We start from the raw sequence: 27,491 nt of genomic DNA, 5'->3' as shown, positions 1-27,491 counted from the left end.
GTTGTCTATATAATATGCAAGAATCAATACTTTTCACTGTATACTAATACGTGTGAAAATAATAAATCAAATCAAATCAAACATCCACATGAGCGTGCAAGTGGGGCCTTAGATTAGCAGCTCGTCCAAAAGACAGCAGCTCTGACAGTGCAGCACTCTCTCAGTACTGCACTTGAATGCCAGCATTGATTTTCGTATGCAACTCTGAACTCAGCATCGTCTAAAGCAGAAGCTTCCGTACTCAGTGGGCACCGGAGGGATTGGATTGCCTTATCGACCTCGATTTTCGCACTTTAATTTGACGGTTTTTTTGATAAGTTTTTCTTTCCTTTCGCGTTCTTTTTGGGATGTGCTCCACTCGTTGTTTTGGGGCACTCCCCTCTTTTGTTTTATCCATTTATGTTCTTTTGCTTGGTTGTCACACCCACCATCACGCCAGTGTCTGTGGCGGATGCTGGCTTAACTCCTGTTCGCGTAGATAAACGTACAGGTCATCAATTCAAGAAAAAAAAAACAAAAAAAAGGTAAAACACATAAACAAAAATATTTTTTATTTGTTAAATTAGAGTAGTAAGACCAGATAAAAGGTCTAAAGCAGAGGCAGGAGTGCAACCAGTTGAGCTTCAGCTGACACTTCCAAACATAGGAAATGGAGCTACTAATTTGCACACAGCGAGGTCCCACAAAGGGCAACGAGATTAATGACCAGAATTTGGTTGAGGGATAAATATCGGCCAGGAATTCCTTTGCTCTCGTTCAAAAATAGTACCAGTGGATCTTTCACACCCACCCCAAAGAGAGCACAGGGTCTCAGTTCAGTGTTTCAATTGTGCAGCACTGTCGGCGCTGCACTGAACTGTAAGCCGGCCTCGGATCATGTGCATACTTCTCTGAAATTAGAAAATAACCCACAACCTTTGGACCCAAGAGGCACAAGCGCAGCCAACTGGCTTTCTGAAGGTTAGCAACAGTTAATTGTTCATACTCCTTTAAGAAAGTAACCAGGGTTTTCAGAGCGCATGCTTACAACCACCAGTCACAATTTCCTGCCAAATAATGATCCTTTGTTTTCCTTTTTGCATTGAGCGGCCAAGCCGTTGTCTTTTGCGGCAGTGAGAATGGTAATTCGGAGCACTCGAAAGTATGTCATTTTGCACGTTACTGGGAAAAAAACTTGACTTATTCGGAAACAGATTATTTATTCGTGGAGTTTGCAGTGGTTTGGAAGCAGCCCGCTTTGACTGTATGGTGCTTTATGCAATGTGATCAATGCATCCACCTGTATTTGTTTGCACGCTTGTCCCTTTTTTGGTTTTTGCAGCAAATTGGGAACTCCGTCCCGCTTGGAGGAGAGGCGCATGCGCGGCTGCCGGCGCTGACGTCACGGGGCTGCTGGCGGTGTCATGGCGGCTGCCGGTCAGCGGCTCCGAACCTGTTCCATGTAAACACGCTCAACATCTCCTCCCTTCCCTCCCCTTCCCCCACCACGCCCCCTCCCCCCCTTCCCCTCCCCGTCTCATGGAAAGTCATGACGGTGCCGAGCGGGGCGACGTAGCCGCCGTGGAGTTGGCCGGGCGGAGCGCTCCCGGCAGCGGGCGGCTGAAAGGCTCCTGCCGGCCCGGCGACACTCCCGCCGCCGCCGACACTCCATGTCCCATCACCGGGCGAGAAGAGGAGAGGGCGACGGCGGTGGTGGAGGAGGAGGCCGCGCCTGCTTGCCGGGCGGAGAAAGTGAGGGAGGAGGGCGGCCAGCAGCAAAACTTGGTAAACAAGATGGGCGAGCTGGGCGCCGAGGCCGAGAGCGGCCTCTCGCAGCGAACGGCCCCGCCGCGGACGGACGGCAGCATCCCGGAGGACGGCAGCCCCGATCAAACTGCCGAGGGTGACAGGAATCACAGTGCCAGCGAGCCAAGCCTGCCTGCTGAATCGCAGAGCATCGACTCTCTCGAATCCTTTTCCAATCTGAACTCCTGCCCGAGCTCTGATTTGAACAGCGAGGGAGCTGAAGACCGGGCTCTGGCTCTGGCTTTACAAACTGAGGAGTATAACAGCAAGGATGGCGTTGCCAAGCCATCTAGTTCGAAGGAGAAATTCCTCGGACAGTCAGTCTATCACATTAAGTGGATCAAATGGAAAACGGAAAACACGCCCATTATTACACAGAATGAAAATGGTCCTTGTCCATTGCTCGCAATTATGAACGTTCTTCTTTTAGCATGGAAGGTACATATAAACATGTTAATAGTTTTGAGCATATGTAAAGTGTAATTTTTTAATGTATGGTGCTCACTATTGAGTTGTAGCTCACATCACATCACTTACTGGTTGGCATACATTCGCACTGGTCCACCAAAACCATGACTTTTAAAAATGATAATTCTGTTCATATCTTTGCATGACTTCGCCCTTCACTATTACTGTAACCTCCTCCAGGCTCTATGGGGAGGGAATTCTGGGATCTAGATAGATGATGGCACAATCGCCAAAGCTGGGCGAATAATGTGGGGTGGGGGGAAGATTATGTATGAAGCTAGAGTTGAAGGAGCAGAATTCCTGAACCCCCTTTGCCTCTCCTTAACTTAAGCTCTTAAAATCTACCTCTGATTATTTATGCTTCGTCACATGTCCCAGAAACACAGAAATTAGGACAGGCATAGTCCTTTTGGCCCTTCAAGCCCGCTGTATCATTCACCATAATCATGGCTGATTCTCTATTTCAAAGCCATACTCCTCACTCCTCATACCGCTTGTCACCTTTAGAGTATAGAAATGTATCTATTTCCTTCTTAAATTTATTCAGTGATGTGGTCTTGAGGGCCTTCTGTGATAGAGAATTCCATAGGTTTATTTAACATCTTTGGCTCACTCAACCTCTACCATATTGTGCTCCTGTCAGGTCATGCGGCGTTTTGCTATGTTGACGGAGCTATGCACATGTAAGTCTTCATTGCATAAAACTTTGCTTCATAATATCTGATTGTTAAATACACATTTTTATTATAGATTAAACTTCCACCTATGATGGAAATTATAACAGCAGAGCAGTTAATGGAGTACTTGGGTAAGATTGCTTTTTTTCACTGATACGAAGGGGATGTTTTCAGTCCAAATGAAGCCTTCATATATGTGTGTGTATATTGTTTAGAAATACTTAGCGTGAAATTATCTCTGAGGGTCATTTGTCACTTTTAAATTTTTCTGTCTGCCAATGTTTATGCTGCGCAAGAGTTGGACGATGACCTTCAATAAAAGAGCCTAACCACCTCCCTGACATTTAGTGGCATTGCCTTCACTAAATCTCCCACCATCAATATCCTGAGGGTCAACACTTACTGGCAACTCAATTGCAAGTATAAATGTCACAGCTACTTGAGCAGGTTTGAGGGTGGGTATTTACTTGTCAACCTCTCCCCTGACTATAATCCACCAAGCCTGGAGTGTGATGGAATATTCTCCGCTTGCCTGGATGCATGCTGTTGTAACAACATTCAAAAGCATCCAGTACAAACCAATCTTCTTGATTGACACATCATTTACGAGCTTAAACACGTACTCTATCCGCCACTGCTCAACCGTAGTTGCAGTGTGTACTGTCTAGAGAATTCACATACACAAATCATTGAAAAGCAGTCAGAGAAGCTGATAAAACGGTTACAATGCATATTGGAGTGGTTAGCACTGCTGTCTCATGGCACCGAGGTTCCAGGTTTGATCCCGGCTCTGGGTCACTGTCCGTGTGGAGTTTGCACATTCTCCCTGTGTTTGCGTGGGTTTCGCCCCCACAACCCAAAGATGTGCAGGCTAGGTGGGTGTTCTTCAAACTTTTTTTCCGGGGACCCATTTTTACCAACTGGCCAACCTTAGGGACCCAACCCAGCCAATCTTCGCGACCCACGCCTGCCGACCTACTATTTTCTCTTACCTTGTTTGCTGCTGACAAAAATGGAGGAAACGGTTTTGGATCCCTTTGGCCCTCATACACGCTCCTCCAATGGAACCTGTTGGATGAAGGTGAAGCCTTCCGGTGTCAGAAAGTATGGAGTCTCCATCTGTCCAAAGTTCTGCATTTTTTCCCTGTAAGATTTTATGAAATAAATCCCCCCCCACCCCCCAACTTGTAAAAAAAAATGAATAAAATAAATGCAAAAAATAAAAATTTAATGAATAAACCCCCCCCCCCCCCCCCCCCCGCGAACTTGTAAAACAAAAAGCTGCGACTGTTTAAAATAAAAAAGCGGCCGCACTGTGCATCCATGCCCGATCACCGGCGCGCATACGCATAGTTTTGCGCATGCGCAGTGTGGCCGCATTTTTTTTCACGTTCGCAACCATTTTGAAGGCTCCTTACAGCCCGCGTTATTAACAGCCAGCTGCTACGGCTGTTCGCAGATTTGCGCAATCAGGAGCGACCAACGCTGGCATGATTGGGAGCGACGGATGGCTCCGCGACCCACCCGCGCGGGTCATGCCCCCGAGTTTCACAATGCCTGGGCTAGGTGGAATGGCCATGCTAAATTGGCCCTTAATTGGAAAAAATTAATTGGGTACTCCAAATTTATAGAAAGGAAAAAACAAATGCATATCGGAACACTTGATTTTGCAAATAGAGGTATAGAGGAAAGAGACTATGCCAACCCTTTATAGTACATTGGTTGGACCTCAACTGGAATGTTTTGCCTAATTCTATGCATCATACTTCAGAAGGATGCAAGGGCATTGGAGATGTTGCTGAAGAGATTTACTGAAATGAAAGCAGAAGTAAGGAACTTTAGTAAAGTACAGAGAAACTGCGATTGTTCTCCTGGGATGAGAAGGTTCATGGAAAACGTAATAGAGAGGCAAGAGTAAGTAAGAAGAGACTAATTTTGGTGGTAGGTAAAAGACACTGCTTTAAGATAATTGGGAAAAGGATCAGAGGACTGATGAGAATTTATTTGGTGCATTGAATGATGTATCATCTGGAATGGAGTGCCTGTCAGGGTAATATAAGTAGATTCCAAAGAGAGTTAGCTGTTTACTTGGAAATGGAAACTTGCAGAGCTATGGGGCAAGCGCAGGCAAGCCACCGCTGGCATGATGGACTGAATAGCCTCCAGTATGCCCAAGATTTTACATGGACTGCAGCAGCTCTCAAGGCTGTTACCACCACCACTGGAATAACATGGGCAGAAGATATGTGGCAGCATTATAACCTCCACTATTCCCTCCAAGTTGCTCACCATTCTGATTTGAACATGCATTGCTTACTATTCCTTTCGTATTGCACAAACAAAATCCTGGAATTCCTTATTTAAACAGCACCATGGGGAGTACTTTCATGATACAACCTGTCAATATTGATCCAGGAAGGTGGCTTCCACCACTCCACTTTCTGAGGATTGCTATGGCAATAAATTCTGAACTTGGCAGGAAATCCAACATGTTGAGGATTTTTTAGGAGAAGTTATTTACATGAAATACCCATAAATCTAACAATGATATTGGCAAAAGAAAACCTGTACTTACAATTTGTACTAAATTATTCTCTGCAAGAGGTCAGGTTCACCGACTCAAGTAAATCAAAATCAGAGGTTTAACTAATGTTAAAGCTGGCAATAACTCATTGCAATCTGGCAGTTTCTTCAATCCAAATAGTTTGGTATAAATTCATTTTGTGTTTGGTTGGATCAACATGATTTTTCGACAGAAATTTATAAAACCATTGCAGAAGTTTCTGGAATTTTAAATGTAAATTGTCTTCAATGCAGCTTGAGTTCAATTGCCCGAGACTTTTTTTTTCAATTTTAATGTACCCAATTAATCTTTCCAATTAAGGGGGCAATTTAGTGTGGCCAATCCACCTAATCTGCATGGGTTGTGGAGGCGAAACCCACGCAAGCATGGGGAGAATGTGCAAACTCCACACGGACAGTGACCCAGAGCCGGGATCGAACCTGGGACCTCGGCGTCGTAAGGCAGCAGGGCTAACCCACTGCCAACCCCGCCCCTATCTGTGATAACCACCTATTTGTACTGTCGAGTTGAGACTGGATTCTCCCAAAATTCTCCCAGCCACCGTGCTGCCCTCAAAGCACCCTCATGATGAATTAATCACTGTTAGGAGTTTCCATTAATTCTGGTCATTTGTGATCATTGAAGATGCTGCAGAAAATGGGTGTAAGGACACTAATAGGAAAGTGTCAAAAGTCTTCGAATGTAATCTGTTCTGTCTTCACAAAAGAGGACACAAATCAGGTACCAGAAATGTTGGAGAAAGAAAGGTTTAGTGAGAGGGAAGAACTGAGGGACATCAACATTAGTAGAGAAAAGGTGTTGGGAAAATTGGTGGGTTTGAAGGCAGTTAAATCCCCAGGGCCTGAGAATTTGCATCCCAGAGTGCTTAAGGAAGTGGCTCTGGAAATAGTGGATGCATTGGTGGCCATCTTCCAGGATTCTAAAGACTCTGGAACTATCCCTGCAGATTGGAGGGTAGCTCGCGTCACTCCAATATTCAAAAAGGGAGGTAGAGAGAAAGCAGGGAATTATAGACCAGTCAGCCTAACATCGGTAGTGGGGAAAATATTTGAATCCATTATCAAGGACATTATAGCGGAACATTTAGAAAGCAGTGGCAGGATCAGTCAGGTTCAGCATGGATTTATGAAGGGAAAATTATGCTTGACAAATCTGTTGGAATTCTTTGAAGGCGTAACCAGTACAGTTGACAAGAGGGAGCCAGTCAGTGTGGTATATTTGAAATGAAAATCGCTTATTGTCACAAGTAGGCTTCAAATGAAGTTACTGTGAAAAGCCCCTAGTCGCCACAACCCGGCGCCTTTTCGGGGCGCTGGTACGGGAATTGAACTGTGCTGCTGGCCTGCCTTGGTCTGCTTTAAAAGCCAGCTATTTAGCCCAGTGTGCTAAACCCATTTGGACTTTAAGAAGGCGTTTGACAAAGTCCTGTAAAATTACAGGACATGTAAAATTAAAGGGCATGGGATGGGAGAAGTGTATTAAGGTGGATAGAAAAGGTTGGCAGAGAGGAAACAAAGAGTAGGGATTAATGGGTCCATTTCAAATTGGCAGGCAGTAATTAATGGGGTACCACAGGGATCGGTGCTGGGACTCCAGCTATTCACAATATATATGAATGATTTGGATGAGGGAACAAAATGTTAACATCTCAAAGTTTGCACACGATACCAAGTTGGGTGGGAGGGTGAACTGTGATGAAGATGCAGGGATCCTATAGCATGATCTGGACAGGTTGGGTGAGTGGGCAAATCAATGGCAGATGCAGTATATTTTGGATAAGTGTGAGGTTATTCACTTTGGAAGCAAAAACAGGACGGCAGATTCCTACCTGTGGTTGTAAATTGGGAGAGGGGAGTCTGCAGCGGGACCTGGGTTTCCTTGTGCTCCAGTCGCTGAAGGTAAGAATGCAGGTGCAGCAGGCAGTAAAGAAAGCTAATGGTATGTTGTCCTTCATTGCGAGAGGTTTCGAGTACAGAAGCTGGGTGTGTTGCTGCAATTATACAGGGCCTTGGTGAGTACCCAATTCATTTTTCCAATTAAGGGGCAATTTAGCCCCTTCAATCCACCTACCTTGCACATCTTTGGGTTGGGGGGGCGAAACCCACGCAAACATGGGGAGAATGTGCAAACTCCACACGTACAGTGACCCAGAGTCGAGATTGATCCTGGGACCTCGGCGCTGTGAGACTGCAGTGCTACCACTGCGCCACTGTGCTGCCCAAGACTTAGAAAATTTTAACGGGACTAGACAGGGTAGATGCAGGGATGATGTTACCAATGATGGGTATGTCCAGAACCAGGGGCCACAGTCTGAGGATTCAGAGTAAACCATTTCGGACAGATATAAGGAGACATTTATTCATCCAAAGAGTGGTGAGACTGTGGAATTCATTACCACAGGAAGTAATTGATGCTGAAACATTGAATATATTCAAAAGACGGCTAAGGGGTCAAAGGCTGTGGGGAGAAAGCAGGATTAGGCTATTGAGTTGGATGATCAGCCATGGTGTTGTGATGAATGGCAGAGCATGCTCCAAGGGCCAAAAGGCCTCCTACTGCTCCTTTCTTCTATGTATCTATGTAATTTGTTAAATTTTATGAGAAACAGACTCTGGTGCCCCAATATAACTACGGAATGGTTCTATATTTGTTTTTACATCATTGTCAGTAATTTAAAATCTGGAGATTGACACTGCTCAATCCATTTTATGCTGTATTAATCGAGGTGCACTTGATCATTTTTAAGTTCCTGCTCTTAAATGTACTGTAGATTATTTTTGATGAAGAATGTAAATGTTTTGAAATGCAACCCAATTGCCCATGACTGATTTTATGTCTTCGAGTGGCATGGTATCATAATAGTTAGTACTGTGGTTTCACAGCGCCAGGGCCCCATGTTCAATTCCCCGCTGGATCACTGTCTGTGCGGAGACTGCACGTTCTCCCCGTGCAGGTTAGGTGGATTGGCTGTGCTAAATTGCCTTTAGTGTCCAAAAAGGTGAGATGGGGTTAGGGTGGAAATGAGGGCTTAAGTGGGTCAGTGCAGACCTGATGGGCCGAATGGCCTCCTTCTGCACTGTATGTTCTATGTTAGATATTCAAGTGAATTTGAATGGGGAATTGAAGAACAAGTAGCACTTTGGAAATGGACGCAATCTGCACCAGTTTTGTCAGTTGCACTCGCAGCAGAAACTCAACTCTAGCTGATATGTTTGGAAATGAACCAAACTGTAACAAAGCAGGGAAAGAGAAAAGTCAGTTCAGCCCAATTGTCAAACCCAATCCTTAATATACAGCGTAAGGTTTACATTGAGATAGCTCAGCTCAAGCACATGATAATCATTTGTTCAAGTTGGCTGGCTCAATAAATAAATAAATTGAAATGAACAGATCTCTGAAAGTTGCCACCCAAGTGGATAGAGCCGTGAAGAAAGCCTATAGTGTGTTAGCATTTATTAACAGGGGGATTGAGTTTAAGAGCTGTGAGGTTATGCTGCAACTGTACAAGACCTTGGTTAGACCACATTTGGAGTATTGTGTGCAGTTCTGGTCACTTCATTATAGGAAGAATATGGAAGCAATGGAAAGGGTGCAAAGGAGATTTACCAGGATGCTGCCTAGATTGGAGGGTAGGTCTCATGAGGAAAGGTTGAGGGAGCTTGGGCTTTTCTCATTAGAACGAAGGAGGATGAGAGGTGACAATTGAGTTGTATACGATGATGAGAGGGATAGATAGAGTGGAAGTTCAGCGACTTTTTCCTCGGGTGGATGGAGCTGTTACAAGGGGGCATAACTATAAGGTTCATGGTGGAAGATATAGGAGGGATGTCAGAGGTAGGTGCCTTACTCAGAGTGGTTGGGGCGTGAAACGCACTCCCAGCTATGATAGTGGAGTTGGACACTTAAGGAACTTTCAAGCGGTTATTGGATAGGCATATGGAGTGCACTAGAATGATTGGGAGTAGGTTGATTTGATCTTCGTTTCAGACTAGTTCGGCACAACATCGTGGGCTGAAGGGCTTGTACTGTGCTGTGCAGTTCTATGTTCAGTGAAGGGCTGAGGTTCATGGCAGCAGCACGTGGCTACAGATGTAAAGTGTAAAAGAGAAAGTGGTTCGATAACATCAAGCTTTCAACATGAAGGAATGATTGTAAAAGTAACCAGTTCCAGCTTTCCGGCCCTGCAAAAGATTGAGTAAGCGTAAAAGATTCAGAGTATTGATTTTAATCAAGTAGGGAGGGAGCTTAAAAATATGTTGAGAGGAAGGTTGATAGCACTATGGATAATTTATGAATATTGATTCATATAAATTTAATATTAATTGATTGTGAAAGTGTAAGTTCACTTATTGGATGACTTTTCTTCTTGTATATCATTCAGAAGTGTAAGGGAGTTGTTGGAGCCGACCCTCCTATGGAGCAATGTTGAAGCCTTGGAGTTACGTTCTTGGAATTTTGGAGAGTGATTTGCATGATAGATTTAGAATGTTAATTCCACTTACCATCAGGAGAGATGGTGACATGAGGTCTGAAGATGGGGCCCGTGACTGGATTTAGAAACTATATGAAGGCTTAAGTTTTCCAGTCATAACTCCAGTCATAACTTGCCAAAATAAATGGGTTTCCATAAACGTTAAGATTGAAAAACTTAAACTGAAGAAAGTGTTTTTCAGGAATTTATAAACCTATTCGTTGCCACATTTAAAAACAGCGTGGAGAACAGATTGTAATTCTGTCATTGTTTTTCAAGGAGTAGAGTTCCTGTTCATTGGGTAATGGATCTGAAAGAAACTGCACAATGCAGAGTAGAATTGTTAGAAAAATATAGAGTAGATCTGCAAAACCAGTGCAAAAGGTCATCAGTAAGATCAAACTTAGGTTTTACACTTAGAACATAGAACGATACAGCGCAGTACAGGCCCTTCGGCCCTCGATGTTGCACCGACATGGAAAAAATCTAAAGGCCATCTAACCTACACTATGCCCTTATCATCCATATGCTTATCCAATAAATTTTTTAATGCCCTCAATGTTGGCGTGTTCACTACTGTTGCAGGTAGGGCATTCCACGGCCTCACCACTCTTTGCGTAAAAAACCCACCTCTGACCTCTGTCCTATATCTATTACCCCTCAATTTAAGGCTATGTCCCCTCGTGCTAGCCACCTCCATCCGCGGGAGAAGGCTCTCGCTGTCCACCCTATCTAACCCTCTGATCATTTTGTATGCCTCTATTAAGTCACCTCTTAACCTTCTTCTCTCTAACGAAAACAACCTCAAGTCCATCAGCCTTTCCTCATAAGATTTTCCCTCAGACTTCAGGTCTGATTCTGAGCTATCAAATACAACAGAGAATGATTTAATAGGAAACTATATAGTCAGGAACTTGGTTTTGGTCGAAAGCCATGTTGTAAATTATTTGCAAGTAGAAGGTGCCACATCCTGTCAGCAACAAATCTGTAACTTGATGGTATAGAAGAGCAGAATTCCAGAAGCTGCAAGATTGTCACTGAAATGGATATGCCAAAAGGCATCCTGGTGAGAAGAAATCAGACTGGAATTTTCAGTTTACCAAGTCATGGACTGAACTCTATTTAATTACCTGAATTATATTTATTTACCATACCCCATTTCCACGATAGGAAAGTTTGTACCCCCTAATATAAGCATCTAAGTGATGAACTGAAGATCATTTTGATGTGAATTCTGATCAGTGGATTTACTATATTTCCCTAGTCTGTGTCGAGGAGCTGTATTTCCGGTATTTTCCTGGTCTAAAGAACAATCTGTCCCTCCAGATGAAAACTTTTTTTAATACATGTACAATAGGTTTGTCAAGATATATCTAAGCATTTGTGAACTGAAATAACACTAGTTTCTCCTGTTTTAAATGTAGAAAGCCTGTTTTGAAATTTTGATGACTTTTAATAAGGCGTCATGTCATAAGCCTTTTACGTCATCGTTTTGTAGTATCTTGTGCTGAGAAATCTAGAACGGAACTCTGGGATCTTTTTTTTTACAGTTATTTTAAAATCTGAACTTTAATTTCTTCTTCAGAACTTTAAAGCAGGTTTTACTATTTGGTCCGGTCGTCCATAGCAAACTAATCTTGTTTTATTTTAAGTATATTCCATTCACTGAATCACAGTTGTAAATGATTTCTTTAACCAAGCTTAGGTATTTTCTTTTTTTTAATAAATAATTTTTATTCAGATTTTTCAACAACAAATTTTATCCCAACAAACAAAGCAAAAAGGAAAAAACACAGACAACCCCCCCCCCCCCCCCCCCCCCCAAATACAAAGCAATAAGTTAACAACCAGAAAGAGTAATAAACATAGAACCGTAAGAACAAACCCCCATAACCGAGCCAAAGTCCCCTCCAACTCCTCTAGGGTCGCAAACTTCCCGTCGAGGAAGAGGTCCCCCATCTGCCTGATACCTGCCCTATGCCAGCTCAAAAACCCTCCATCTATCTTCCCTGTACAAACCGGTGGTTCCCCTGTATTGGGGACCAAAGTGAAGCCCTCACCTCCCCCCTATGACGTCACCACTGACCCCAGATTTTGAGGGTAGCTACCACTACTGGACTCGTAGAGTACCTTGCCGGGGGGAGTGGCAGCGGGGCCGACACCAGTGCCTCCAAACTCGTGCCCACACAGGACGCTGCCTCCATCCTCTTCCATGCAGCTCCCTCCCCCTCCATCACCCACCTACGAATCATTGCCACATTCGCGGCCCTGTAATACCCACAGGTTAAGCAACGCCAGCCCACCCACCTCCCTGCCTCGCTCCAAGAATACCCTCCTCACTCTCGGGGCCTATTAACCCTCCTAAAGAAAGCCTTCGGAATCATGATGGGTAGACACTGGAAAAGAAACAAAAACCTCGGGAGCACCGCCATCTAAACCGACTGGAACATGCCCGCTAGGGAGAGTGGCAACACATCCCACCTCCTAAACTCCTGCTCCACCTGCCTTGTCAAGTTTAACCTATGCAGAGCCCCCCAGCTCCCGGCTATCTGGACTCCCAAATACCTGAAGCTCCTCTCTGCCCTCTTCAACGGAAGCTCTCCTAACTCTCTCTCCTGGTCCCCCATGTGCACCACAAACAATTCACTCTTCCCCACATTGAGCTTATAGCCAGAGAAGTCACCAAACTCCCTGCCGGATTCGCAATGTACAGCAGTAAATCGTCCACGTACAACGACAGCTGGTGCCCCCACCCACCCCCCTCCCTCCCTTGCACAATCCCCCTCCAGTTCCTCGATTTCCTCAGTGCCATGGCCAGGAGTTCAATCGCTAACGCGAAAAGCAGGGGAGACAAGGGGCACCCCTGCCTCGTCCCCCGGGACAGCCGAAAGTCCTCCGACCTCCTCCCATTCATCAAAATCAGAGAAATTAGTGCTCTGGACATCGTCCCTTCCAAATATCCCTCTATGCACCTACAGACCCGCCCACATACTTCCTCCTCCGACAGAAGCCCCACATCTAACCTCTATAGCGGGCGTTGATCCTTCCCCTCCCCCAGCTCCAGGTCCACCGAGTGCGGAGCGTGGTCTGATATGACTATCGCCGAGTACTCTGCCCCTACCACCCTCGGGATTAATGCCCTGCTGAGGACAAAAAAATCGATCTGGGAATAAGCCTTGTGGACATGGGAGAAAAACGAGAGCTCCCTACCTCCCGGCCTCAGAAACCTCCAAGGGTCTACCCCTCCCATCTGATCCATGAACCCCCTCAGCACTGTGGCCGCCGCCGGCCTCCTGCCCGTCTTGGACCTCGAACGATCCAGAGCCGGGTCCAGCACAGTATTAAAGTCTCCTCCCAATATCAAGCCCCCGTCTCCAGGACTGGAATCCGGCTCAGCATACGCCGCATGAAGCCTGCATCGTCCCAGTTGGGGGCGTACACATTGACCAGTTCCAGCCGCTCCCCTTGAAGCCTACCACTCACCATTAGGTATCTGCCGCAGCTATCCGCCACCACACTCGACGCCACAAACGACAAGCTCTTTCCAACCAATATCGCCACCCCCCCCGGTTCCTCGCATCTAGCCCCGAATGGAACACTTGTCCAACCCACCCTCTTCTCAGCCTCACCTGATCCGCCACCTTAAGGTGCGTCTCCTGGAGCATAGCCACATCCGCCTCGAGCCCCTTCAAGTGCGTCAACAACCCGGGCCCGCTTCACCGGTCCATTCAGCCCCCTCACATTCCATGTGACCAGGGTGTTCTGCTCTCTCTCTCTCTCTCTCTCTCTCTCTCTCTCTCTCTCTTCCCCCCCCCCCCCCCCCCCCCCCCCCCCCCCCCCCCCCCACAATCACCAGCAGTTCCGCTTCGGGCTTAGGTATTTTCTATCAGTAGTACAAACAAAGAGAATTTGGATCAAGAATTTTAAACTGGCAGATACTCTGTAGTTTTCTCCTTGGCACTTAGGCAAGAAAGGCAGATTACTTTGGAGTGCTGCAGATTTCTTTGTTGTAACCATCAGTGCTACTTTTTACTTGCTAGAAACAAGCAGTTTTAATTTGCTGTGCCAGTTTCGCAAGCATGATTGGCTGGCATATTGCATCCTTTTTCCTCAATTTACTACTTCACCTGATGCCATCCTTCATCAGGCACCACAAAATCTGGTGAATCTGAAATCAAAGGTGTCTCATTCCCCAGCCCTAACGTCCCTGACTTTGAACTTAAAAGCCAGAATGTTACTGTCAGTGACAAAGCCAACAGCATTTGTCTTTGAACTTGAAGAAAACTGCTTTTGTGGGCAATTCTCTTGGAGGTCAGAAGTAAATGCCATTTCTGTGACCATAATTAATGACCTGATTATCTTTGAGGTGTGAATTTCTCATTTTCTGGCCTCAGTTTGAATTTGGCATCAAATCAATGGAATTTCTAGGCACCAACAGCATTTAAGCAGGGTAATCATTCAAGTAATCTCAGAAAGCAAACCAGAAGTTAAAATGCGCCTATTGTTCTTTACCTTTTAATATTTATGGAGAGTTAAATAAATAAATAAATAAATAAATAAATAAATAGAAACTGAAATATCAAATGTGTTTAAAATGTTTTTTTAAATCATAATGGCAAAATTTGAAATTCACGCATTAAATAATGAGATTTTTTTGGGCCAGAGGTTGTATAGAATAATTAGGAATTTTGTGTGGCACTAAAAATCCAGTTTCTCACTTTCAAAAAAAAATTTTTTTTTCAAGTGTTTTGATAATGAGATGCAGTCAGTTCAGTGAATTCTAATAGATTGCACTCTATCAAGTTTTTAACAGCAAACATGGAGAAACATAGAATTATTAATGGCAGCTTCTGGATTTCCGAGTTCGAACTGCAGACTGAGAGATGCTATTGTCGGTTTCAGCGGAGTACTAGTGTGAAAAGCTGACAGTTACAAAATCCTAACTTTAAAAATTATTAAATTGTCAAGTACAGTCTTCATTGTTAGTTTTGAGACAACTTGTGTGTTAATTCGATGTTGCTAACTACGTTGCCATCCACTGCCAAAACAGTGAATAATAGAATATTATGATCTGGTAAATGTTACGAGAGCCAAATTCCAAAAAGGAAAACTTGACAAATGATCACAAATTCTAGTTGGAGATTTTAGCTATTAAATTATTTATTAAAAAAAGAAAATTCACACGCAAGATTACATTTGCACAGTTAAACCTAATCTTGGAAAACATTTTCGTACTTGCTTAGACTCAAGTAAACATCTCTTTAGGTATCAGTCCTTTTTATACAAAACCTTGCTTTCTGAAACAATCAGACACTCCTCTGGGATGACTGAAGACTGCTCAGTTCACTTCTCTCCACACAGAGCACTCTGTTCAGGAGATCTTATGGCCACACCTAGCACAGCTTCAAACCTCAAGATTTGTTTGCTCTTAAAGCTTTTCCATTGTCCTTATCCTTCTTTGAGATTTGCCTTTCCCAGAATATAAAAACCTTTTGTTCTTCATGTGACTGCCACTTTTGGGTAAAATAAAATTGAGTCACTTTGCCATACTCGTTTGACTTTTTCGAAGTTGCAAACTCCTTTCCTCCCTTTGGCACGCAACAGCTAAAAATCCGAGTCCTCACTTCCCTCCAAATGCAAATTTTACCCATGATGTGTTTACTTGTAGAACATCCAGCTCGGTGCTTTTCACTTCAATTGCCTGCCTTTCATACCTATCCCTTTTGATCTCTTTAACTTAGTAGACACTCGGTCTCCAGCTTAACTAAATTAGTCATGCACCGGCAGCACAGTGATGCAGTGGTTAGCACTGCTGCCTCATGGCTGAGGGCCTGAGTTCAATCCCGGCCCCAGGTCACTGTTGAGTTTGCCCATTTCGCCCCGTGTTTGCGTGGGTCTCATCCCCACAACCCAAAGATGTGCAGGGTAGGTGGATTGGCCACGCTAAATTGCCGCTTAATTGAAAAAAGAATTGGGTATTCTTTTTTTAAAATTTAAATAAAAAAATATAAGTAAATAATATTAGTAATGAACACAAACACACAGGAACTCATTGTGGAGGGAGGCCGGCAGAGACGATGACCTCCTCTTAGGCCTGCTCCTGGGACTGGCTAAGCTGCCCATTAATAGGTATAGGCAGCAGGCAGTCGAGGGGGTCACCCATCCCGGCTGTCTGCCCTAATTGTCCATCCCATCTGCAATCGCTGCTAGTATCCATGTGAAGAGAGCACATGGTATCCACAAGCATGACTGAGGCAGTAAGTGCACGGTTGTCACCCCAGGGACTGGGGTTTTTTGTCAGCCTCTTTAATTACATTAAAAAATATATATTTTCAAGTTCACTTCGATATTCTGGTTATTTGAAGCCATATCCCTTTATGGGGCTGCCTTTCCATTTTTCGACTTGTTCATTTAGTTTATTTGATTAGCTCAAAAGAAGCGCACTGCCCCCACAATCCTCTTTGCCGAATACCACCATAGTCCAAAAGAAAATTTAAAAAGAACATTTTCTTGACGATATCCATTTCTTATGTGATTGTGGTCCATAAATTTGTAAGACCTTGATTAAAACCAAACATGATATAATATATTTCCCATCCAAATTAATGAGTCAGATAGCAGTTCATATTTTGGGTGGTGATCTGGAAATTGCTATATTAAAAATTATGTCAAATTAAAGTTCTCCCATTTTTGATTTCATTCACAAACCCATATAGTAGATCAAGAAAAGAAACAATCAACTTTGATAAGTTCACATAAATTGAGCACAGATTTTGCATTGTCCTCAACACACCATAATTTATGATGGCTTTGAACATCTTTCCAGTGGTAGCCTAATACGTTATAATGATGAATTCTCCATTACTAGATGCCACATTTAGTGAATAGAACAGTCAATTTTGGTAATAGCATTCTGTGTTGCACTGTTAATTGCCTGACGATGATTGTGTATTCATGATGTCAATTAAGTGTGACCATTTATAAATTAAGAAGCTTTATTGAAGCTATATAATCGATTGTGTTGGACGGCTTGTCACTGTAGACATTGCGGAAGTGGTGCTTTGAGAAGGCTAAATTTGTTATCGTGATGGAAAAGCACAAATGCTTTTCAATTTGCCAACAATTCAGTAGCTATCCATAAGTTTCCGTAAACAGTTTTTTAATAATTAAACATTGTCCTTTGTCATACATAACACGAAGTCTGGGAAAACTCCCCAAGATTGACTTAAATCTCCTCGTCACTAATAATCACAAACTGCAAATAAACAACGTAGCAAACGTCTTCGGGCTGCTTCACTCCTAACTTTCAACCAGCAAAAACCTGAAAGCAAATTCCCAAACATTTATTCCAAGTTCTTATATCAGCATCTTGCTTTTCCCACCTACTCCAAAAGTTGTACAGGTGAAAAAAAAATCCACAATGTAATAGGAACAGAGGAATTAGGAGCAGAAGTGGGCAATTCAGCCCTTCGAGCCTGCTGCACCATTCAATCAGATCATGGCTGATCTCTTCCTAGTCTCAAATCCACCTCTTTTCCTGTTCCCCACATTCTTTTTTTTATCAGAAATGTATCCACCTCAATAATAAATTTACCCTTCTCATTTTTCGATATCTTCACCAAATTTCACTACCCTCTAGGGCAGGGGTGGGCAAACTTTTCCGTGCAAGGGCCGCATTCAGAAATTCACAATTCACAAAGGGCCGCATAGTATATTAAGTAAAATAATTACTTCACCCGGTTATGATTGTGGGCGCGTCATATAGAACATGGAACAGTACAGCACAGAACAGGCCCTTCGGCCCTCGACGTTGTGCCAAGCAATGATCACCCTACTCAAGTCAACGTATCCACCTATACCAGTAAGTAACCCAACAGCCCCCCCACCCATTAACCTTTAAAAAAAAATTAAAAAAAAAAAAAAAAATTTAAAAAAAAATTTTTTTTTTTTTTTTTTTAATGACTTGGTGGGCCGCAGAAATACCTTTGGCGGGCCGCATGCGGCCCGTGGGCCGTAGTTTGCCCACCCCTGCTCTAGGGGGTCTCAGCTCCTACTCCACTCTCCGCTTTCATCCTTAAACTGATTCAGATTATTGTACATGCATGAGCTTAATACAAAGCCCCTCTCGCGCGCTCTCCCTCTCGCGCGCTCTCCCTCTCGCGCGCTCTCCCTCTCGCGCGCTCTCCCTCTCGCGCGCTCTCCCTCTCGCGCGCTCTCCCTCTCGCGCGCTCTCCCTCTCGCGCGCTCTCCCTCTCGCGCGCTCTCCCTCTCGCGCGCTCCCCCTCGCGCGCGCTCCCCCTCGCGCGCGCTCCCCCTCGCGCGCGCTCCCCCTCGCGCGCGCTCCCCCTCGCGCGCGCTCCCCCTCGCGCGCGCTCCCCCTCGCGCGCGCTCCCCCTCGCGCGCCGGCCCTCCCTTCGTGTTGTGACTCCTTGTCAAGTGGGGCTGGAGTTGAACGTGCACTCATCCAGGATGTCATGACAGTAGTTCACAACTCTCTCTGCCATAGCTTTACATTAAGTCCTTCCAAATAGAGCTTTTCATATCTTGGCTTGTTGTGCACTTTGAATGATCCCCCAAACAAGGTTACATGCTGGAAGCCTCAGGTATATCATGGAAAGTCACAATGTCGTAAGAGAAAGCCCAATGAAAGTTTTGACTATAAACATTGCTAAAACCTGAAGAAGGAAAAATGACTCTGGTTCAGCATTTTGTTTTCTGTGCAGTGTAAATCTGTAAAAGCAATGTTTTGATGCTGTTTATAATATTAATTTCTCCTTTTGCAGGCGATTATATTCTTGATGCGAAGCCAAAAGAAATCACTGATGTTCAGAGATTAAACTATGAGCAGGTAATTTATTAATTTGTTGGTTATATATCTGTAATCAGTGGGGTCTTCCCATTCGGAAAGGGACGGTAAGTAATCCACACACAACTGATCCTCCAAGAATTTCTAATGTATGTTACAAACTGTAACTAAAGCTGAGGGAATCATAGAGAGCTTGTGCTCAAAGACTTCTTTGACCAAGAGAATCTTATTGTTTTTTTAAATAAATTTAGAATAGCCAATTATTTTTTTTCCAATTAAGGGGCAATTTAGCGTGGCCAATCCACCTAACCTGCACATGTTTGGGTTGTGGGGGTGAAACCCACGTAGACACGGGGAGAATGTGCAAACTCCACACGGACAGTGATCCAGGGTCGGGATCCAAACCCGGGCCCTCAGCACCGCAGTCCCAATGCTAACCACTGTGCCACCCCCGAATCTTATTATTTTGTCATCAAGCATTAGAATAGTTTTTATCTGAACATTGTCCAGGTCCTTCCTGTTAACCCCCTTATTTCCCCTTTCTTTATTTTTGCCATTATCATTTTTGATCCATGCTTAATGAATATGTATCTTTAAGTCAAGCAGCAGAGAGAATGGGGAATTGAAAAGTTATAACAGAGAACACTCTGCTAGCTTTGGGCAGAAAAACTCAGACTTTTCGGCACCCAAAAGCTGTGATGGGACTCGGTTTGATTGGTTGGCTGGTGGCCAATGAATTGACCAAAAGTGGGGGAGTAGGAATTAGATAACAGCTATCCAGTTGTATTTGTTGCATATTTCATTATAGTTATTATTATGAATAAAAAGTAATTGTTTTTAAATTTACAACACTGTTGACAGTAATTATTGGCAGCCAAGGACCAAAGATTTTGGGTATTTTTGCTAACAATTATTGGTTAATTCAATTGTGTTGCGACTCCAGGTCAAGGAGTCGACGGCGCCCTAGCCCAGGGTGTAATAACATTGTGAAGTTTTATATATAATATTTGTGGATTCATTGGTGCAACTGTCAAATCTATGAAGATTTTAATGTAGTTTACCTCAAGGCCCATACCGAAGAATTTGAAGTTCCTAATTTATCCAAAACATTTTTTTACATATCCATAGACAGACCCATAGTGTCACTTTCCCCACATTTCTTTAACGCTTGGCTAGTCTGTTTTCCAGTTAGAAATGGGTTCAGTAAGATAAATTGCAATGAAAATAAGCGGTACCAAGAGCTTACTGCTGTGATGAGTACTCCGGAAGTTTGTCTTTTGGCTAAATGTTAATAGTCAGAATAAATTGACCTGTGCATTTAGTCCGCAAAATATATCTATTTTAGACTAACTTAATTGTAAATTGGGAAAAGATTTTTAATGTCCATTTTGCCATAAACTGTGCCATGAGTTTCCCAACATTTTTTAACTTGATCAGCACGGTAGCATTGTGGATAGCACAATCGCTTCACAGCTCCAGGGTCCCAGGTTCGATTCCCGGCTTGGGTCACTGTCTGTGCGGAGTCTGCACATCCTCCCCATGTGTGCGTGGGTTTCCTCCGGGTGCTCCGGTTTCCTCCCACAGTCCAAAGATGTGCAAGTTAGGTGGATTGGCCATGATAAATTCCCCTTAGTGTCCAAAATTGCCCTTAGTGTTGGGTGGGGTTACTGAGTTATGGGGATAGGGTGGAGGTGTTGACCTTTGGTAGGGGGTAGGGTGCTCTTTACAAGAGCCGGTGCAGACTCGATGGGCCAAATGGCCTCCTTCTGCACTGTAAATTCTATGATAACAGTAAGCTCATGGGCTACTTTTACTATGTAAGGCAGCTTTTTGTATGCGGACCAGAGCAGAGGACCACCATTGAAACTAGGCAACATTGTGACTTTCACAAATGAGCCTTTGGAGAGAGTTACGAACTTGACTACATAAGCCTTACTGCTGACAGTAAAAGCGTCAGAAGGTTACTGCATGTGTAAACAAGAAGGAACCTGACTAATAATCGCGGTTAAGTCGCTCTTCCGGAAGGTGCATCTGTGTAGAAGATGAACAAAAACGTGGTTTGACTTCAGCTATGTTGCTGCCAAGAAAAATCAGGAGCCCAAACTCTTGCTTTTTAACAAAAGACCCTGCTCCCATGCCCACATGTCTGTTCTTGGCCTGCTGCAATGTTCCAGTGAAGCGCAACGCAAACTGGAGGAACAACATCTCATCTTCCGGTTAGGCACGTTACAGCCTTCCGGCCTGAACATCGAATTCAACAACTTCAGATGATCAGCCCCACCTCGACCCATTTGTTTTCAATTTATTTTCACTGTCTTTTACCATTTCTTTCTTTCCTGCACCTTTCTCCTCTTTGCTTCCCCCTTCCCCTCCCCCCACACCTACAGTTCATCCTCTGACAGTTTCTCTGCTGTTTGACCTTTCACATCTTTTGTCCTCTCTGGGGACTGCCATTAGCACTCTTCCCCCTTGGTATCTGGGCCATTAGCACCAAGTTTCCCTGGGATCTGTGGCTATGACTCATCTTTCATTCTCACCCCACAGTATAAATATTTCCCGCTCTCTCTGTCTGTTAGCTTTGACAAAGAGTCATCGGACTCGAAACGTTAGCTCTTTTCTCTCCCTACAGATGTAGCCAGACTTGCTGCGATTTTCCAGCATTTTCCCTTTTGCTGATTTGTATCTTTCCTGACTTGGGGAGATGGAAGCCAATTTGTACCACCACTACTTGTGCAGTCTTATAAAAATTACCGTAGCTTTAAGTCAATGAGTCTACCACCAGTCGGTCCAGTTGTTTGCTAAATTTGCAAAGAAATGCTCAGCAGAGCAGCATTGATGCACTCGCTGCTGGTATAGTTGAAATTGTACTTTATAATTTGTTGCATCCTTTCAAAGAAGGCAAGAAAATTGGGAGAATCCGGTTCTACTCAGAATGAAACATTGATAACTCTCATTGCACTGATTTCTGGAGGCTGGTGGTTCAGTCCAACAAAATCCAAACAATTTCCTTTGCAGTTTAGCTCAACACTTGAGGCTCATATTCTGCTCTCTTGATTCCCTTTACACTCAACTGACCACTCAACTACCAATCCCGCAATATATCCTTGCTGATATTGTTAGTAGATCCTTACTTTGAGGCACTGTCCGATTCATCTATATATCAGCATCACTAACTTGCTCCTTAAAAAGCACTTTCTAGACTTGTTTGCCTTCAACTATTTTGCTGATGTCTAACCAGCATTTCCAAAATATTGGTATGTAGCGTAGAGTTCTAAAGGCCAAGGTTGATGATTTGGAGAACTGCTTGAGATGCCAAAACTGAAGTATGTTGGGTTGCTGGAGGGACGGAGGGCTCCGATTCCACAGAAAAGATGCCCAAGATGTTTGCAAAGTTGGTTGGGGAGGAGGTCTTTCCGACCCTTCCTGAGTTGGACCAGACTCATCGTTGCTGAGGCAGAAGCCCAGATCTGGGGAGCTACCACGGGTGATCGCAGTCAGGTTTCATTGATACCTGGATAAGGAGCGGGTCCTGATGAGGTCAAGGACCAGCAGGACTAGATGGGAGGGCCATGTCATCAGAATGTACTAAGATGTTGGGGCAGAGCTGGCAAGAAGGCATGTGGAGTTTACTAAGGGCAAGGCTGCGTTGTACAAGAGCAATGAGAGGTTTTGTGTGGTGTACCCGGCTTGTCTTTGGGTGACTTCCAAGGGCAGGCTATTACTTTGATGCGCTGGAGAATGCAGATGAGTTTGCCAAAAGTGCTGACTGGGGTGAACTCAAGTGCTCAGGGACTATGGAGTTTGATGTTTGTTCATTATTAAGTTAATCTATATTTGTATTTTTTTGTGGGGTTTTTGTAATGTGGGAGGAAGCTTGGGGTTGTGACTGGCTTGTTAGTGGGTGCTTTTCTGGATGAAGTTGAAGTTTATATATTGTACTGCTGGAGTTTTTGGGGGGAGTGGAGTTGAGTATTGATTTTCCTCTGTTGTTCTGTATTAAAGTTTGGTATGGGCCAGGGGGTCTGATCGTTTATATACTGTTTAGTTGACTTTGATTTCTATCCTGTGTGGGGGTCACCCAGCTAGTTAACATGAGCGAAGAAGAGGGGCAGCACACTGGCGCAGTGATTAGCATTGCTGTCTCACGGCGCCGAGATGCCAGGTTTGATCCCGGCTCTGGGTCACTGTCCGTGTGGAGTTTGCACGTTCTCCCTGTGTTTGTGTGGGTTTCGCCCCCATAACCTAAAGATGTGCAGGGTAGATGGATTGGCCAGGCTAAATTGCCCCTTAATTGGAAAAAATGAATTGGGTACTCTAAATTTTGGGGGGAAAAGGGGAGATGCCTGCAGCTTGTTACAATTGGGGTGTTTTTTTAAAGGGATTTTTGTTTCTGTTCTGTTTGGGGACAGGGAAGGAGGGAAGGGGGGCTTTGTTCTTTTGGTTGTTTGGTTTTCAGGGTAGGATGGGGCTAGAGGGGGGGAAAAGTTTGGGGGGTGGTTGATCAGAGGCCTGTGTACAGTTAATAACTTGGATGTGAGAGGGTTAAATGGCTGAGTAAAAAGGTCACGGGTGTTAGTGCACATTAGAAGTTTGAATGCAAATTATGTGATTTGAAATGAAATGAAAATCGCTTATTGTCACGAGTAGGCTTCAATGAAGTTACTGTGAAAAGCCCCTAGTCGCCACATTCCGGCGCCTGTCCGGGAGGCTGGTACGGGAATCGAACCGTGCTGCTGGCCTGCTTGGTCTGCTTTAAAAGCCAGCGATTTAGCCGAGTGAGCTAAACCAGCCCCTTTATACACAAGATCCATTTGAGAATCAATAATCAAAGAAGGTTGCGGAAGGGGTGGCTGGGGCAGGAACATCACTCTGGTTTTGTTTGTAGGTCGCAGGGTGCTGCTGTGTTGATTAATAAGAGGGTGGCTTTTTCTGTGGTCAATATATTGGCAGACCCAGGTGGGAGTTACATAATCATCAGTGGGTCGTTGGTGGGCACACCGGTGGTTTTGGTCAATGTGTATGCTCCAAACTGGGATGACACAACATTCATTAATAAGGTTCTGGCATCTATCCCAGGTCTTGAATCGTATCAACTAATTATGAGGGAATCATAGAATTTACAGTACAGAAGGGAGTCGTTTGGCCCATCGAGTCTGCACCGAACTTACAAAGGGCACCCTACTGAAGCCCATGTATCTACCCTATCCCCGTAACCCAGTAACCCCCACTGAACATTTTTTTTGGACAGTCTTGAATTCTAGGTTGGATAGGTCGAGTCCCATTGGTGTTGATGGAACAGATAGGGTGTAGACCTGTGGAGATTAGGTCTCTGAGAAATTAGAAGTTTTCTTTTTCTCCCCATGTCCATCTGGTTTACTCCCAGGTTGACTTATTTGTAGTGAGTAGGTCTCTTCTTCCTGGGGTGAGTGGGGACGGGGTATTTGGCGATTGTTATCTTTTTCTTAATGGACCTGATGTTGGAGGCGGGCCACTCTCAGCGAAAATGTGGAGTTGCGGCGTTGCTCGCTGATAAGCGTTTTTGTGAGCGTGTATCCTCTGCCATTGGGAAATATGTTGATTTCAACAGGAATGAGGAAGTCTCACCTTCTACTCTCCGGGAAGCCCTGAAGGCAGTTATTCGGGTGGAGATCATCTCTTAAGACACATAGGGATAAATCTAGGAAGTTGGAGAGGCAGGGGCTGGTGGACTCCATTCTCCAAGTGGACGGCCAGTAGCGATAGCCTCAACACCAGAGTTATTGGCGGAAAGAAAGAAATTGCAACAGGTAAGGCGGTGAACCAGCTGTGACACTCGAGGGAGATTTCTTATGAGTATGGGGAGAAGGCCAGCCGTCTGTTGGGTCATCAGCTGAGACAGCAGGTTGCCACCCGGGAGGTAGTGCTGGTTAGGGGCTTGGGTGGCCGGTTGGTTTCTGCCCCAGAGAAGGTTAATGAGGTGTTGGAGCCCTTGTACCTTGGGTTATATGCGTCAAGAGCCCCCGGAGGAGGGTTCATCAATGAAGCAGTTTTTGGATGGGTTGACATCTCAACAGGTGGAGCTGGAGAGAAGGCAGGAGCTGGAGATGCTGATTGGACCACAGGAGATCATGAGCTGATTTGGTTAACGCAGACCAGCTAGGCACCTGGTCCGGATGGGTTCCCCATTGAGTTTTACAAACAGTTTGCTGGTCAATTGGTCCCACTTCTGGATATGTTTAATGATTCCATGTCCCAGGGGGTGTTGCTGACCGCACTGGCGCAAGCATCGATTTCCTTGATCTGAAAGAAGGATATGATCCCATGGAATGTGGGTCTTATCAGTTTATTTTGTTAAACGCTGATGCTAAGTTGTTGGCTAAGGTGTGGGTAATGCGTTTGGAACCCTGCTTACCTGGGGGCGATTTAGGAGGAGCAGACTGGATTTGTTACGGGTTGGTACTTGTTGGCAAATATCAGAAGATGGTTAAATGTTGCGTAGTCGCCCTCCTTGAGGACTGAGCCAGAGGTCATTATTTTGATGGATGCGGAGAAGGCATTCAACAGGGTTGAGTGGAGGCACCTCTTTGGGATTGTGGGTGGCTTGGCTTCGGGCCAAAATATATATCATCCATTCAGCTTTTGTACAGGGACCCCCCACCATGAGTGTACATACTAAAGCTCTGGTTATTCCCTATTGACCAGGGGTACAAGACAGGGATGTCCATTGGCTTTGCTTTGATTTGCCTTGGCAATCGAGCTGCTGGCCATTTAATTGAGTTTGTCTAACAGATAGAGAAAGATTGAGCATCAGGGGCGGGAGCATAGGGTGTCCTTGTATACACACGATTTATTACTATATATCATGGACCCACTCCAATGTGGGGGAAATAATGGAGTTGGTCAGGAAGTTTGACTCCTTTTTGGGGTACAAGTTTGGATTGGATTTGTTTATTGTCACGTGTACCGAGGTACAGTGAAAAGTATTTTTCTGTGAGCAGCTCAAACAGATCATTAAGTACATGAAAAGAAAATTAAATAAAAAGAAAATACATAATAGGGCAGCACAAGGTACACCATATAAATACGTAGACACTGGCATCGGGTGAAGCAAACAGCAGTGTAATATTAATCAAGTCAGTCCGTAAGAGGGTCATTTAGGAGTCTGGTAAGTGCGGGAAGAAGCTGTTTTTGAATCTGTTTGTGCGTGTTCTCAGACTTGTGTATCTCCTGCCCAATGGAAGAAGTTGGAGGAGTAAGTAAGCTGGGTGGGTGAGGTCTTTGATTATGCTGTCTGCTTTCCCCAGGCAGCAGGAGGTGTAGATGGAGTCAGTGAATGGGAGGCAAGTTCGTGTGATGGACTGGGCTGTGTTCACGACTCTGAAGTTTCTTGCGGTTCTGGGCCGAGCAGTTGCCATACCAGGCTGTGATGCAGCCAGATAGGATGGTTTTTAAGGTGCATCTGTAAAATTGGTAAGAGTTAATGTGGACATGCCGAATTTCCTTAGTTTTCTGTGGAAGTATAGGCGCTGTTGTGCTTACTTGGTGGTCGCGTCGACGTGGGTAGACCAGGACAAATTTTTGGTGATGTGCACACCTAGGAATTTGAAGCTGTTAACCATCTCCACCTCGGCCCTGTTGATGCTGACAGGGGAGTGTACAGTACTTTGCTTCCTGAAGTCAATGACCAGCTCTTTAGTTTTGCTGGCATTGAGGGATAGATTGTTGTCATTGCACCATGGGCAGCACGGTAGCACAAGTGGATAGCACTGTGGCTTCACAGCGCCAGAGTCCCAGGTTCGATTCCCTGCTGGGTCACTGTCTGTGCGGAGCCTGCACATTCTCCCGTGTTTCCTCCGGGTGCTCTGGTTTCCTCCCACAGTCGAAAGACGTGCAGGTTAGGTGGATTGGCCATGAAAAATAACCCTTAGTGACCAAAAAGGTTAGGAAAGGTTATTGGGTTACAGGGACAGGGTGGAAGTGAGGGCTTAAGTGGGTCGGTGTAGACTCGCTTCCTTCTGCACTGTATGTTCTATGTTCACTCCACTAGGTTCTCTATCTCTCTCCTGTATTCTGACTCGTCGTTATTCGAAATCCATCCCACTATCAGGGCAAGTGAATACCCCAAAACCCCCTCAAGGGAGGGGAGTTGATCTGGGAAGGTTGCCGTTTTGTCCAGCCAGGATAAGCTTCCCTTTTTTGGGAATCCGAGTGACCCATGACTGGGCCTTGCTCCATTAACTTAATTTTTCTAATCTGGTGGAGGAGGCGATGGACTATTTGAAAAGGTGGATGCCCTCCCTCTCACTTTAGTGGGAAGAGTACAGACAGCGAAGTTGAATATTTTCCTGTGTTTTTGTTCCAGTGTCTCCCAGTATTTCTTCCTAAGGCTTTCTTTTACAGGGTTAATAAATTGCCATCTGCTTTTGTTTGGGCTGGTAGACTCCTTTGGTTCGTAGGATGAATTTACAACGGGTCAGGCAGTCGGGGTTGATACATGTGTTATGTTAGTTGGGTCGGAAAATATTGATAAGGTGCAGGGGTGGTTCAAGGATCCGGACTGTCGATGGGGGCGGATGGAGGAGGTTTCATGCAATGCATCGGGTCTGAGGGCTCTGGTTACTGCAGCATTCCGATCTGCACGCTCTCCCCGTGTCTGCATGGGTTTTCTCCGGGTGCTCCGGTTTCCTCCCACAAGTCCTGAAAGACATGCTTGTTTGTTGA

General features: G+C 44.7%; 1 protein-coding gene across 3 annotated transcripts in view; it reads left to right on the top strand.

The window, feature by feature from the left end:
* Positions 1-1,100: 1,100 nt before the first annotated feature.
* Positions 1,101-27,491, top strand: part of mindy2 (MINDY lysine 48 deubiquitinase 2) — a 107,168-nt gene continuing 80,777 nt past the window's right edge. The window contains exons 1-3 of one of the 3 annotated variants that reach the window (XM_038814977.1): positions 1,101-2,223; positions 3,004-3,061; positions 18,769-18,833. In XM_038814977.1, the coding sequence (XP_038670905.1) occupies positions 1,270-2,223; positions 3,004-3,061; positions 18,769-18,833 (1,077 nt within the window). In that variant the 5' untranslated portion in view covers positions 1,101-1,269. The remainder of the gene's footprint in view (positions 2,224-3,003; positions 3,062-18,768; positions 18,834-27,491) is intronic. The other 2 variants (XM_038814976.1, XM_038814975.1) reach the window with 2 other exon arrangements.

The sequence above is a fragment of the Scyliorhinus canicula genome, chromosome 12 (assembly GCF_902713615.1).
Source record: "Scyliorhinus canicula chromosome 12, sScyCan1.1, whole genome shotgun sequence".
Taxonomy (NCBI): domain Eukaryota; kingdom Metazoa; phylum Chordata; class Chondrichthyes; order Carcharhiniformes; family Scyliorhinidae; genus Scyliorhinus; species Scyliorhinus canicula.
Note: the sequence above shows the minus strand (reverse complement) of the source record. Positions and strands in the feature narration are given on the sequence as shown.